Source organism: Hetaerina americana, unplaced genomic scaffold, assembly GCF_022747635.1.
Source record: "Hetaerina americana unplaced genomic scaffold, ioHetAmer1.1.p SCAF_9, whole genome shotgun sequence".
Classification (NCBI taxonomy): Eukaryota; Metazoa; Arthropoda; class Insecta; order Odonata; family Calopterygidae; genus Hetaerina; species Hetaerina americana.
In genome coordinates, this window is record NW_027287538.1 from 19,236,523 (window position 1) to 19,251,012 (window position 14,490).

A 14,490-nucleotide genomic window follows, 5' to 3' on the forward strand; every position below is an offset into this window, starting at 1 on the left:
AAATACTACAACTCTAGGGCAAATTTTCAATATTAAAACATCATTCTTATTATACAACATTTACAGAAAATCATGATTTCTGTTAAATAAATAATTAGGAGTCAATTATAATTTTTTTTTGCAATTTTCCTGAAAAAACAAGTATGTACACTAATTACCATGCCTGGATGTCATTAAACTTATGTAAGATGTGTTATCCAGGGTTAGAACACTTAAAAGGAGACAATTTCACATAAAATTAGTTTTATTTTAAGCTACAAAATTAGGTAGTCTAGTGCTTGTCCTTCATGCGACTCCTACCATAAATAAATACATGGGTTTGTGTCCTAAGTCTTATCTCACGCACATGCTTGACATTGATTCTAGTTCAAATTGAAAATTAGAAAGATCAATTAGTCCATTCTTCTTTACCTAATTAACCCTAAGAAATGGGGAAATAAGTCGAGGATAGGAGGCAAGTTTGAAGGGCACATGTATAGTCACAGTTGGGTTTAGGCCAGCCCAAGTTTAGAGTAGTACTCATCAACAGGAATGCATTTTGAAGGGACAAAAGCAGACTTAGCAAGCTTGGCTGACCAGGTGGAGAGGTACCCCATACTCCCCGTTTCCCTGCATTCTTTCCTACCCAGATGACTCTTCGTTCCCCCAAGAACTACTTCCCCTATCAGCAGAAATGGATGAGACTCACCTGTACATGAGGCTAATGAGTATTGGCCAGCTTATCTAGAACAGACTTATCCATAGGACAAATCTAGGCAATTCCCTTAGGGGAAGGTATAATAAAATTAAAAATATATGGGATGAGTGGGTCGCAGTAGTCCAGGGGGTAGAGCATTGGACTACTGACTGGAGGATCCTGGATAAGTCTCTGGGCACCTGTAGCTCCACCTAAGCTATGGGATTTTTCGGGTACCAGGTCTCCCTGGGAAACCATAACCGGCACAGGGAAAGGAATTAACCCCCCTACCCTGATATGTGAATTTCACACGCCATCCAGCTTAGTACTGGGTGAATTCTACAATCACCTACCAAACTGACGTTAAGGTTAAGTACTGTGCTTATGGTTTTTTTTAACATGGGATGAATACTAAAACCTATAAATAAAAGGGCTCATATGCCTCGCCAATTATGCCATACTTTAACCGTATGGAACTGGCTTAACTCACGATGCGAAGCAAAGAAGCTGCCCAGGCATGTTCAATTACACCTAACTTCAGGATAATTTCATTTCAGCACACCACTATTTATACATTTTCTCTTCTGCCGTCCCACATATCAAATGTACAACTACATCTTAAACATTTTCCTAACTATCGACCATTGATTCTGTACAAAGACATGCTTTGTCATGACTGTAACATACATGTTACTTGTAAGCTATTGTTACAAAACTTTCAGTATGAAAACCATCCACAATCATACTTGAGAAAAAATTAATAAAAAGGGAGTAATTTTGTCATATTGCTTCAAAGAAGACATTTTGACCTTGTCTTTCTCATTTAAGAACTATGTTAAGGGTACATGCACATATACATAGGTAAAAAAATAAACACTGATGCAATTAATGCTTAAGCGTCATTTATTGTTGCTAGATGTCTCTTATACTGAGATTCTTCTTGTCATTTAAGTTATGCATTTAGCCATACTTCATTAAATACTGACAATTATTCTTTTTTATTCCATTTTATCATTTGGAACATATGTTAAAACTAATGCATCATGCGACGGCATTGGAACCGCATTGGATTGAAGTTTAGTTCTGAAAATAAATAAAAAATATTTTGTCAGACCACAAAATAAAACAATTCAAATCATACAGGGAAGTACGTAAAGAGAAACCTGTAGTTAAATCATGAAACAAGCAGAACATCTCGCATAGCAATGAGTAATTCATACTTTCATTTCGATAAATGTCTATATCACTTGAGCTTCAACCATTACGATGTCCCATTACTAATTTGGCTATATGACTGGGATGAGACAAGCCAATATTCAGCAATACACTTATAATTGAACATACAACTGACCAACAATGGCACTGATTATGTAAGTTTTCCATCCATCCATCTAATAATAGCAAAGTTATGTTAACACTCCTGGTATCACTTGAATTATTCATAGATTTGGTTTTAAAATTTATGAAAATTGAGAAACTTAGCACATTTTACTGAATTTACATTCATGGAACAATTCTCCTAATTTTCTGGCGAAAAGTTTCAGAAGTCATCAACAGAAAGAATACAAAGACTGGTGCTGTTAAATTGAGAGGGAAGGAGTTCTGGGGCATTTGTCAAACAAACAAGGGAAAAGAATTTTAATATGACAGTGAGAAAGTTTCCCTTCTGTTACCATGAAAATTTCTAACTTCACATAATTTGGCATTGGAATTTAAAATATTGCCTTTTAACATAATTACATTATTATATATTTATTATAATCTAAGGCAGATAAAAAGCCTGAAAATACTATGCAGCATTATATTCTCACACGAGGAGTTTTTGAAAACTATACTCACTTTATTTGAATTGCCTCATTGGCGAAGCCTACACTTCGTATAAGTACTGTTACATCTTCAGGCACATCAGGAAAAACTGACAGGTTTACTGTCACTTCCACTGCACCCGTGTTAAAAAGAACCAGATATCCTGGACTTCCACTCTTTACCCTGAAATACAAAAATATTCCAGTTAGCTGATGTCTCTTGCATAGGTGGTTTTCTTCAACTCTAGGATTAGGTGTGAATTCCTCGCTGTTACTTCATGTTTACAATCAAATGTGAAAGGCCAACCAATATCGTACATACATGAATTAGGATAAATAAATAACAATATTTGCCATGCATTTAAGGAAATTACATAAAGGCTAAGTGCAAGAATATAGATCTTATTTGTTTGGAGAAAAGACAAGCACCACCCTTAGAAGATTATATAAATTCCCTCACAGAGGAGGAATGTACTGCGAAGGGGATAATAAATAGAGCATGTCTGTAAACATGTGAAAAACTACAGATAAAAATCATTATCAAATGGAAGAAAATAATGTGAAATAAGTAAGGGACAATGTTAAGAAAATAGAATAATTTTGAAGGTTAAGCAATATATTCAACCTTAATGGAAGAAGCAAGAGGGAGGTACATGATTAATAAGGAGGATAGATCATATAAAAGATGCTTAAGGTATGAGTGCGGAAACAAATATACTAAGCAATACTCATAGGTAACATACTAATAAGTAACTAATAATAAGTACATACTAATAAGTAACTAATACTCATAAGTAAATGTTAGGTAAAAACTTACACATGGATTAACTTTTTATGCCAATGAAAAGTTAGCAATAACAGCTTCAGCAAAAAAAAAACTTATATGAAATGGAAATGTAACATTTCAAAAGCATGACTGAATAAGATTGATAGGATAAAAGAATGACGGAGAGGTCGAAAAAGAGAATCATACAAAATATTAACAGAAGGAGAGGGAAACTAATACAAAAAGTTTCAGGTATAATAAATAACTACAGATGAGGGCCAAAGATGAATTATTAGAATAAAGAGATGGGAGACAGGGAACATGACACCTTGAAGAGAGGCTACAAACCAATCTTCTCACTGATAACTCATGTTGATGTCAATTAACATACTCTACATTCTATAACTCAAATGATTACAGCCATACATAATTTATTCGGTGTATGTATCGTATTTTACTGATAATAGTTTATTATTGGATTCCAGACTGAGAAATTCATTAGCACAGCTATACCTCATTTTACTTATTTAACATACATTAATACTTGATTAATAGTTACCACTATTGCTAATAAAAAGGTTGAAAAAATGTCTCGTAAATAATGTCAGTAATCTTCACAAATATGCTACAAGGATAGTGTGATTTTTGAGATAGGGAGAAGAATATCTCATGAAATTATCTTGTATGGACTCATTTAAATAACAAACATTTATAAAATTTATTATCCTCCTCATTATGTACAAGAGAATATTAGGGCAAATTGGTAATACACATAATTCTGAAACTGTAAGACCAGGTAGAGTTATCTCTGTTGACTTTTTGGGAGCTATCTAATCCCTAGGTTCTGATATTATCTTACTAAAAATTTCAAATTCTGATCAAAAGTTTTATGCCGGGAGATAACACAGTTCAGTGGCTGTACAATTGATAATAGAAATAATATACACTGAGAATGGAAAATGAAAGTATTAAACGCATTTCCAATAAGCAGAGAATGATAGCACAGCGAAATACCACAGTATTGCCACACAATTTAGGAATCTGAAAAAACCCAAATTGTCCAAATTGATTTGAATGATTAAATAACAAGTGATGTGCCAATTACAGTCCACAATATTGTACTTAGATTTGAGGGCCAGATTCACAATCAAGAACTTCAAAAGTTGATAAGTATATTCTAATTCCAGTTGTACTTCTAAAAAGGAGGTGAAACCTTTTTTAATCCTATGAACATACAATTTTGTGCCATGAAATGACAAAATTAGAATCAGCAGTGTTCCACATTTAGTCAGATGATACAAAAACTTCAGCTCCTCTATACCAATGGAAAATTTAAGCATTCTCAAGCACAGGTTACATGTGTGTAATAGAGTTTATTGGAGGAATTGGTCTAAACATTGTGCCCACGTAGTAGAAATAAACTTTGAATAGAACAAAATATTGCTTGAAATTATGAAATAATTTCATATTTCTATAATGTTCAACTTATGCTGCCATGAAGTGCAATAAACAAAAAGGTAAGGAAATTAGATATACTACCTTGATCAAAAAGTTCCCGGAATAACCACCGTGTGCCGCTCCCATCGTTCCGATTTGAGTTCTGTTTTTTTTGTTAAATTGGTACATCTGTTGTTGATATTCCCTTTAAATCTTAGTGTCATAACTTGACATTTGCAAAAGTTACGTAGCCAAGAGTACATCTATCTCTGTGTGTGTTGGCGATTTTTTACAATTGCAGAAATGGATTTAAATTTGCAACAACGAACTTGTATTAAATTTTGCGTAAAAAACGGATTTAGTGGCGCACGGACGTTGGAAATGTTGGAAAAGTGTTTCGGCAACGATTCTCTAAAAAAAACGGTCGTTTACCAGTGGCACGAGCGGTTCAGAAGTGGTCGTGAGTCAATCGAAGATGATGAACGCAGTGGCAGACCATCGACATCGAAAGCCGGTGAAAAAATTGATAAAGAAAAGAAATGTTGGTCAATAACCGCAAATTAACCATCAGAGAAATAGCGGAGGACTTGAACATTGCCTATGGATCCGCCCAAGACATTGTGGTTAATGATTTGGGTTTCCGTCGTGTAGCAGCAAAGTTGGTGCCAAAAGACCTCAATTTCATGCAAAAAAGAGACCGTGTTGACGTCGCAAAAGACATGATTTGCGAGGCTGAATCCGATCCCACATTCATCAAAAGGATCATTACTGGAGACGAGACGTGGGTTTATGAGTACGACACGCAATCCAGACATCAGGCAAGTGAATGGCTTTCACCAAATGAGCCGAGACCAAAAAAACCACGTCGTTTTCAGTCAAAAAAGAAGGCAATGCTGACGGTTTTCATGGATTACAACGGTGTAGTGCATCATGAATTTTTGCCAGAAGGCCAGACAGTAAACAAAGAGTATTATTTGGGCGTTATGAGACGTTTGCGTGAAGCAATTCGCCGAAAGAGACCAGAAATGTGGGCAGAAAACTCGTGGATTTTGCACCATGATAACGCACCGTCGCACAGTGCTATCATTATTCGTAATTTTTTGACGAAAAATGCAACAAATACCATCCAACAGCCACCGAATTCACCTGATTTGGCTCCCTGTGACTTCTTTCTGTTCAATCGAGTTAAAAAACCATTACAGGGAACGCGTTTTAGCAGCCGAGAGGAAGTAATGGAAAAATCGCAGGAAGCACTGATGGACATACCGAAAACCGAATATAAAAAATGTTTCGAGGATTGGATCAAGCGCTGGCATAAGTGTGTTGCAGTCGATGGGGATTACTTTGAAGGGGACAATATAGATTTAGATGAATAAACTTGTATTTTTAATTTTCTGAATAAATTCCGGGAAATTTTTGATCAAGGTAGTATAGTATAATAATAAGATTTTGTAGAACTATGGAATAAACTCATAACTAAAACTAAAATCATTTCCACTGCAAAATACCATACATAATGAGTCAAGGGCCCAGATGAACGCTTATGTATCAATGATAAAAAATACTCTAGGTCATGCAATAGACATGTGTTAACCATGCAGGAAATATATGAGACTTTTATCTTACCAAACCCTTGTAAGACATGTAAAAATAACCAAATGATTAGAAAAATGCAAAGAACATGATCAAACTTCAAATTGTAACAATCAAACATTTGAATCTTAAGCACACCTTTCTGATAAAACTTAACATTAAGATTATCAATTAAAGGGGATTTTCAAGAGGGAATTGAGCTAGTCTAAATACTCAACAATAAAAATAAATGTATAAATGAAGGTTTAATTTATATCAATTGCTCAAAATGGAATTATAAACATGGACAAAATAATAAATGTATCTTTTAGACTTAAATCTTTTTACCTGTTATATGCCAGGACCGTTTCATTTATTACATGCATGCGCCTAGATCCATACATGATAGATGGAGATGTCCTGGCTTCAATTAATGCCTTGAAGACCTTGTAATGGCTCTCAGAAGCAGCCTGCTCCCTCTCAACGTTGGTCCATGCATAAGAGTCAGCTGGAACGTTATAATCTAATTCATCCGAGAAACCTGAAAGACAGAAAATTTGTAAATATCTTTGTTGTTGATTTTCATTCTTCCTGGTCCATAATATGCACTTTTTTACATGGACTATAAAATGAGGTATTCATCTCATGGGCTGAGGGTATACAGATATGACTTTGTCCTATTAGTTATAAGCTGATTCACAAGGAAAAATACTTACTATTAGGTATTTTTTCCCTCCTCTGGCCAATGAGCATAATCAATCAATATGATTTATTATGCTTTTTTGGCCAGAAAAAAGAAAGGGCAAAACTACAGGAAGTATGTGAAGTTGAACAATGGTTCATTGTAATGCAGAGGATTAGCATGGTGTTTAGTTTCTTGTAAGGCAAGGCTTAGAAGTGTAGTAGGCATTAATCTTGGTGTTCTTCAGGAATCCCTCTTAATTTCTAGACAACCATAGATAAAACTGACCTAACAAAAAGTAGTCACGTTTTTATGGACAATATCAATTTTTCTAAAAAAGGGAAAGAAGGAATTTGAAACCTTTAAATGTACACTCATAAATATGCATAACACAAATGTGTAATTATGCATAATGTTAGTGAGAATGATTACCTAAGGAAACAATATATTCAAGAAAGACCAGTTCAAGATAAATTTCATTTTAGTCGAATTTTCATTAATCCAGGCTAAAAATCATGATCCTAGCTTTAAGCATTGGGCTACTTTCAGCTGATAATCTCTTGCTATTTTGAATTAAGCACGATAATGATACCAAGGTTTTACAACACACACCAAATGACTTTTCCTCTGCGTTACAATATAAAAAATTTCAGAGAATATTTCTCAAGGAATTCATATTTTTAAATGTCAAATCTTCAGGGTCAGCAGTGCCAAAATAGGCTTTAGATGATGGATGGCATGTCATTGTATTTGATGCTTACAATAATTGCCCAAATCTAATTGCCCCTTATATAACAGTAAATTTAAAAGTTGCTTAATTATAAAGCAACTTAAATCCCACACTTAAAACAAAATTATTCCTGTTCAACATAGCACTGAAATATGAGATTTTTTTAAGACACTTTGTTTGATCGAGGAATGCCAGTTCAAAAACAAAATTATTCCTCAAAAGTTGTTTATCATAAGAAATTTCATTATGTTTAGGAAAAAAACATTCAGCAGCTAACCCCAATTTGTTGAGTTACTCCACGGCATCCGAAGATGAGCATCTCCCTCCAATGCCAGCTCATCTCCATAATAAGTGATAGGAGTTCCAGGGAGCAGCATAAATACCATATGCAGCCCATCAACCATTTCAGGCGAGACCCTGGAGGCCAATCTGGAAACATAGTCATTCCCCATCTGAAAAAGGTGATAAGGATTAGATAAATATATCCTTCAATTACCAATTGGCACTTGAAATGAATCCCAGATAGGTTTCCTAACATTAATTTGAGGGTACTTTGTTTATTAGCACTTAAATTTTTGTATTAAGAATAAGCTTTTAGATAAAAAATATAGTATTTGGACTGCACATTATTTATTGCCTTGAGGATTTTGAGTCTTGCGCTTACTCTGATAATCCCACACAATTTCCTTTCAAAAACTAATGATGGTCCATTTTGGTATGCATGTTTGGCTCCTCCATAAAGGTTCCTAGAGAGCATAAACCCAGAGCTGACAATGAAAATTCACAAACCCGGACTTGAACTGAAGGCCTTAGGGCTAGCAGGAGGGTATATTACAGCTTAAACCTACAAATCTGAGCTATGAACCTAATGCCTTGGACAAATATTTTCAATTCCACTGTGTCTAAATGTTTGAATAACACATTGCTGTCCGCGGCATTGAGTTCATAATATACTGCTGTCAAATACAAAGAAGAAAATGTTTTTATCTTACCTCCCAATTTGGCCAGGTTTCGTTGGGAATTGCGAAGAGCCACTGATCAATTTGGTCCCTTAAAATGGACGCGTCAATGTTCTTGCTGAGAGAGGATGTGATGCCATTGTAGAATGGGAGATCCACACCACTTGTGCCATTCTCACCATAATACCGTATTAAATTGTTCAAGGAAACATTAGCTGTGATACCCATCATCCTGCAAAGAAAATATGAAATAAATAAATTTTAAAAAATGTCCAAATTTGAGAGCTAGTTGAGGGTGATACTCCGTAAAAATACATTACACTGCGTGAAGGAAGAATCAAAAAGACTCTGCTTTCGTATGAAAGAATTTATTACAGTTGGCTAGTTTTGCTACACTATAGCATCACCTGAGGAATGATGCTACAGTGCCAGGTGCTTCACCAGATGATGTTAAAGTGTAGATAAACTAGTTGACAGTGATAAATTCTTTCCTGTGGAAATGCAGTCTTTCTGATTCTTCCTTCGTGCACTTAAATTGCAAACTCAATGAGATTTTATTAAACATGAAGGAAACAACCAGGAGAAGCTTGAACTTGTTGGGTGAATGACCAATCATTTAAAGAAGGATGAGAAGAATCCCAAAAGTTCAGGAATTCCACAAATGAGACCTTCCCGAGAGTTGAGCTGGGAAAGAACTTTCCTGAAATCATAAGTTTAGGAAATAATTTGTTTTGCCATACTAACAAACAGAGGCAAGATTAGAGGTATATCAGATGGGAGTGCAAAGAAGGATAGAAAGTTAAACAAAGAAGTACTAGCCATGGCATAAGAGGAGGAGATAGAGAGACAGATTGTTGCTGGGAAACATCCAAAGGAAGCATGAATGGAGAATGGAAAATATTTTGATTGGTCATGCAATGTTCTAAACTCAGATAAAAGGGGAGAGTGTTAGGTGGCAGGGGGACTAAAAAACTAAACATGCAGGATGAAAGAAAAGAAATACAAAGACGCAAAGAAGAGTTTCTTGCAGTGCATACTGCCAGGTTGTATCTCGTTAGGTGAGGCTATGACTAGTCTTATCTGGAGAGGAAAGACCATACTGGTAAGACAGAGCTACGAAGGCATTTTTCTAATGCAGGAAACCACATTCCCTTTTAAGCTGCTCTAGCAAAAAAATATCCTAGAGCCTTTCTCAAGTGACGTTGGGACATTTATGACTAGGCTGAGAAAAAATCGATTTATTTTTCAGAGATTATGTTTGGGTATGTCTCGGTATATATGTTTATTTAATAATTATGACGTATTAAAGGATGAAGAGCATTTGACAAGTATGATAATGCCAGATTAAAGGGAAAATGTGGGATATGGATTCTATTTTCCTGTCATGACTAACAGCTGAGGCAGACACATTACTCATAGAGGGTCAACTGATTATACTTAGCATTACTATTATATAATTATTGCATCAGAATGAGTTCAAAAACTTACCCTGAATCTGTGAGATTCTTAATGTGAGTTTTGAATGAAGAAAGGAGATCAATCGTTCCATTGAGATTTCTTGTTTGATAATGGCTATAAAAGCCATATTCAGCATGGGTTTCTTTGGAATGGGTGTTGATGGCTTCATCCTTCAATTCCTTATCTTCAAGGAGGAAGTCAGCTTTGTCTAATACAAATCCACTCACACCTTTATCAATCCAGAATTTAAATATCTCCTGCACAAAAACCAAGAGAAACAAATGTGGTATGACAAATATCTAAAACATCTACCTGCCAATGAAATAAGGGACATTTAGGAAAGGCTTTTATGGATCAAAAGTCTAGAATTTTTTACGTTTATGGGGAGGTCATGATACATGGTAAGAAACCACAAAAAGCAATGTGACCACAACGGTGCCTTATGTTGGATGCTTAAAGCTCATGAATTTCCTTACTGCAATACCATTTTGGGGACAAAAAAACTATCTCAAGTTACTCAAACATTAAGAGGATTCAGAATATTCCATCTCAAATACATCTTTTATAATTTAAAAGAGACCAAAACCCAATTTAGCAGTTTTATTAGGGACGTGAATACATGAATAAAAATCTACAATTTTTCCTCATTTCCAAAGCTGGATATTTAACTGAAAGTATGGAGTAATACCAATCCATTATCCAGCCAATTTGAATATATTGAAACCTCAAAAACATTTAATACAATCCCAATGAAAGAACTACAAATATGTATATATATTATTGTATGTGAAGTTGAATCAGTCACTCGCAGTTCATTCAGTAACGAAAGATATTTAGAAGGATAAGGACGAGAATTTAATAAATGTGACAAGATTTTACTTACCTTAAATTCACGAATAACATTTTCATTGTGGAAGTTCAAATCTGGTTGGTCAGCTCCAAATTGATGGAGATAAAATTCATTTCTTTCAGAGTTGAATTCCCAAGCAGAGTCTCCATTCACACTGACCTATAAAATACAATTTAAAAATCAGTACATTTTTTCATTACTACAATCACAAATTATGCCACAGCCATTAGCAATCAACTCAAGACAAGCATAGTTGACAAAATGCCCAACTCACAACCTCAGGTTTTAAGTTAGATATAAATCTCAACCCTCTACACAGCTGTCAGAATCAAAACATATAAGCCATCCACCATATTAATGAAGTAGTTCAAGGAAGGGGGTAATAGAAATAAGACAAAGAAAAAATAAAATTGTCAAAATAAAAATGGTGATCGCATACATTAAAAACTAAAGCTAGGAGAAAGCATTAGTCATTGCATTGCATAAGCGAGCTTGTTACCTTAAAGCCTTATGTAATGGCATGCATCAATTATTATTTCGTGTTGTTTTTAATTGCAAAGAACGTCATTCTATGAAGTGTAATGGATAGGGGAAGGACTATCATAACACTGGTCGGGGTTCACAAATGGCATAAAGTACGTAGACTAATTGGGGACAGAGGCAACCAAATTGACATGTAGGAAATGAGCCAGAGTATTACTTGCAAATCACAAAAATATCTGTCAATCCGAACCGTACCCAAATTATTTAGGAATAGTCCTCCACTGAGAAATTCAAATAGGTATGCAAGATAATCAAGCAGCAAAGGTGCTGAATTATACACATCAAATCAAGCCTGCAATAGGAATGTCACGCCAATGATATAGCCAGGCAAAACCTAATTTAAATTATATCAACCCCAGACTGCAAAACACACCCTTAGAAATGTTTTTGACAACCTTGCAAAAACTTAATACAATAGTATGTGAACTAGTATTACATAAAACTCATGATTATAACATAGAGAAAAAATATTTAATACATAAATCAATGCAGGTTAACTAAATCCCAACAATACAGTTCAAACATAGGAGTTAAATTATTTAATTATCTACCACCACTTGCAAGCAGAGTTAGCACTGCCAAATTCAGATCAGTGATGTACGCATGACTATCAAAATCTTTATAATCAGTAGATGATTATTTCTTTCAATGCTACTAATCTTCCTTTTATAAACCTGTTTTTCTTGTATTGTGCTCTTGATGAGATTGATTATACACTTAACAAGTAATTAATATTACTATTATTACAATATAATCAGAGGAGAAGATGTTAACCATGGAAAATTAGGGACCAGTTCCAAACAAGATGTAATGATTTTCAAATTTCTGGATAACAAAAAGCAGATCACCATGAAACCATGCCCTTCAAAACAATTTTCATGAATTATCGAAAGTTCACACAATGGACTCATTATTTTTGTTATTTCATTCATAAGGTTTAGATATAAATCAATTAACTACGCAATTAACTTTAATTATTTGCAGGGTAAAAGGGTATCACTTATTTTCCCACAACCATATTTTCAAACCTTGGCAATGCTATTCAGGCAATAATAAAATTCAGCAAAGAGATATCAAATGAGGCCTCAAATAAAATTGGAATGGAAGGATGGAAATTGGATGCAGATATTTTAACCATTAAAATATAACGGTACCACTTTTGGAACTTGTGTGAGAGATATGACCATAATCAATAATGTCCTACATAGAGATGATGCAATCCAGTGCACCCCTACTTCAATCATTAGAGAGCCATCTTCGGTCACACTTTCGCCATCGAAATTGATTTGAAAAACCACTTCTTGACATACATAACATCCTTAAGCTACGAGGAATGGAACATGAACAATTACCCAGTTATTAGGAGGTATTGCTGTATGGCCATCAGTGTCAGTGCCCTTTCTTTCAGCCCAGATGTAATAATCGGTGTAGGGGTCCTCCTTTTTCAACGACTTTAGAAACCATGGGTGTTTGATACTGGAATGATTAGGCACAAACCTGATTGCTACATGGATGCCTGCAATGAAAAATTAAGAGTAGTGTACAAGCTCTGAACAATTATGAAGCACCACATTTTGGCCTGCCTAATTACTTACCTTTTTCCTTCATTTTTGTTGTAAGAGAGACAAAATCGTCCATTGTGCCAAACGCGGGATCAATATCCATGAAATTCTCAACATGGTCAGGAGAGTCTGCACTACCGGTGAAGATCGGAGATAATAAAATTCCTTGGATTCCCAAATCAACGAAATAATCAATCTTTTCTTTGATGCCTGGAATAAAAAATTTCAGTTATCAGTCACCCAATTTTTTACTCTCAAATACAAAAATACAGCCAAAGCTAGAAGAGGGAGAATCTACAATGTAAGAACTATGAGGGATGGGGAGGGCGTGATAACAAAATTTCAAAATCATTGATGCTAAATTTTACCTTTGAGATCCCCTTTATCATTACTGTTCACACTTCCGTCCTTAAAAGATGGTACATGGATTTGGTACAATGGGCTTTCTTCCCACCAAGTTTTGGGAGCAGGTGCAGCACATTTAGGTGCCATCACTATGATAGCGATCGCTACAGCTAACATTGCTGCCCACAAAAGCCAAAATAGAATGAAAAGAAACCAACGGAGACGAATCCAGAATGGATCATTGGCAAACTTCATTAACTCTTCTTTTCCCATTCCGGTGAATGCCAACTTCACAGCTTCAATACTGATGTTTGCGTCTCCATTGTTTTGAGTGTCTCCCGAAGCAGAAATGAATTTTACTTCAGTGGCAACACCATCTTCACCAGTCAAAAGTTTCCCACCTTCAGGGGAATTTTTTTCCTCTGCTTCATTTCCCTTATGGCCTACCATGTCGCTTGTCGCAGTTTCTTCGGGCAAATGATTGTATTTGCCAGATTCAGAGAGCTCAGTCGCATCTGACTCTTTAGGAGTAATTTTATCTCCATCCATTATCGCTCTTACGCTAATCTGTGGTCAACGGGAGATGATAATATCCTAGCACCACGGTTATCGCAGTGCTAACAAGCTTCAACCTTGCTCCGCCCAACTCTAAGTCAACCCAAAAATCCAATACGGAAAGTACGACACATCCGGTGGCGCTCGTGTGACGAAATGGCTGTTACGTCGATTATGCACAACCCCCTCTCCAGTTCCTAAATCTCCAAATGTATGGCATGTTAAATATGTATATTAATTAAAGAACATTGAAAATTTCGAGTGTCTTCATTTTCTGAGATTCTTTCTTACCAACCCATCGTTCATTTGCTTTCTTCAACTGTTTACTTAACTATCAGTGCGATGCATTTCTAATTCCCGTAAAATTTTACCCCATGGCCAGGTACCCGTTCACTCTTAATAGTCTTGTTAATAATCATTATGCCAGAATTTTCACACTTAATTGCGATTGTGAAACGTAAGTTATCACCTATTTTTATTTATTAGCGATTGAAGTAAAACAATTTTTCGGGTCCTGTAGAACATTTCTAATTTTTCATTATGTTTCCTG

At 35.3% G+C, this 14,490-nt stretch overlaps 1 protein-coding gene across 1 annotated transcript; it reads right to left on the bottom strand.

The window, feature by feature from the left end:
• Positions 1-1,561: 1,561 nt before the first annotated feature.
• LOC139699088 (maltase A1-like) lies at positions 1,562-14,068 on the bottom strand. Its single transcript, XM_071598096.1, has 10 exons — positions 13,409-14,068; positions 13,074-13,250; positions 12,831-12,994; positions 10,969-11,094; positions 10,116-10,342; positions 8,661-8,859; positions 7,946-8,120; positions 6,605-6,797; positions 2,516-2,665; positions 1,562-1,759 (listed from the first exon to the last, which is right to left on the bottom strand). The coding sequence occupies exons 1-10, from the start codon at positions 13,932-13,934 to the stop codon at positions 1,675-1,677; spliced, it is 2,022 nt and encodes a 673-aa protein (XP_071454197.1). The 5' UTR covers positions 13,935-14,068; the 3' UTR covers positions 1,562-1,674.
• Between the last annotated feature and the right edge of the window lie 422 nt (positions 14,069-14,490).

Excerpts from the sequence above, each read along its gene's own strand:
- LOC139699088 (XM_071598096.1), bottom strand. The coding sequence starts at position 13,934 with ATGGATGGAGATAAAATTACTCCTAAAGAGTCAGATGCGACTGAGCTC. Across the intron at positions 8,121-8,660 it reads AAACCTGGCCAAATTGGGAG|ATGGGGAATGACTATGTTTC; the intron begins GTAAGATAAAAA and ends CACCTTTTTCAG. Across the intron at positions 6,798-7,945 it reads GAGTAACTCAACAAATTGGG|GTTTCTCGGATGAATTAGAT; the intron begins GTTAGCTGCTGA and ends TCTGTCTTTCAG.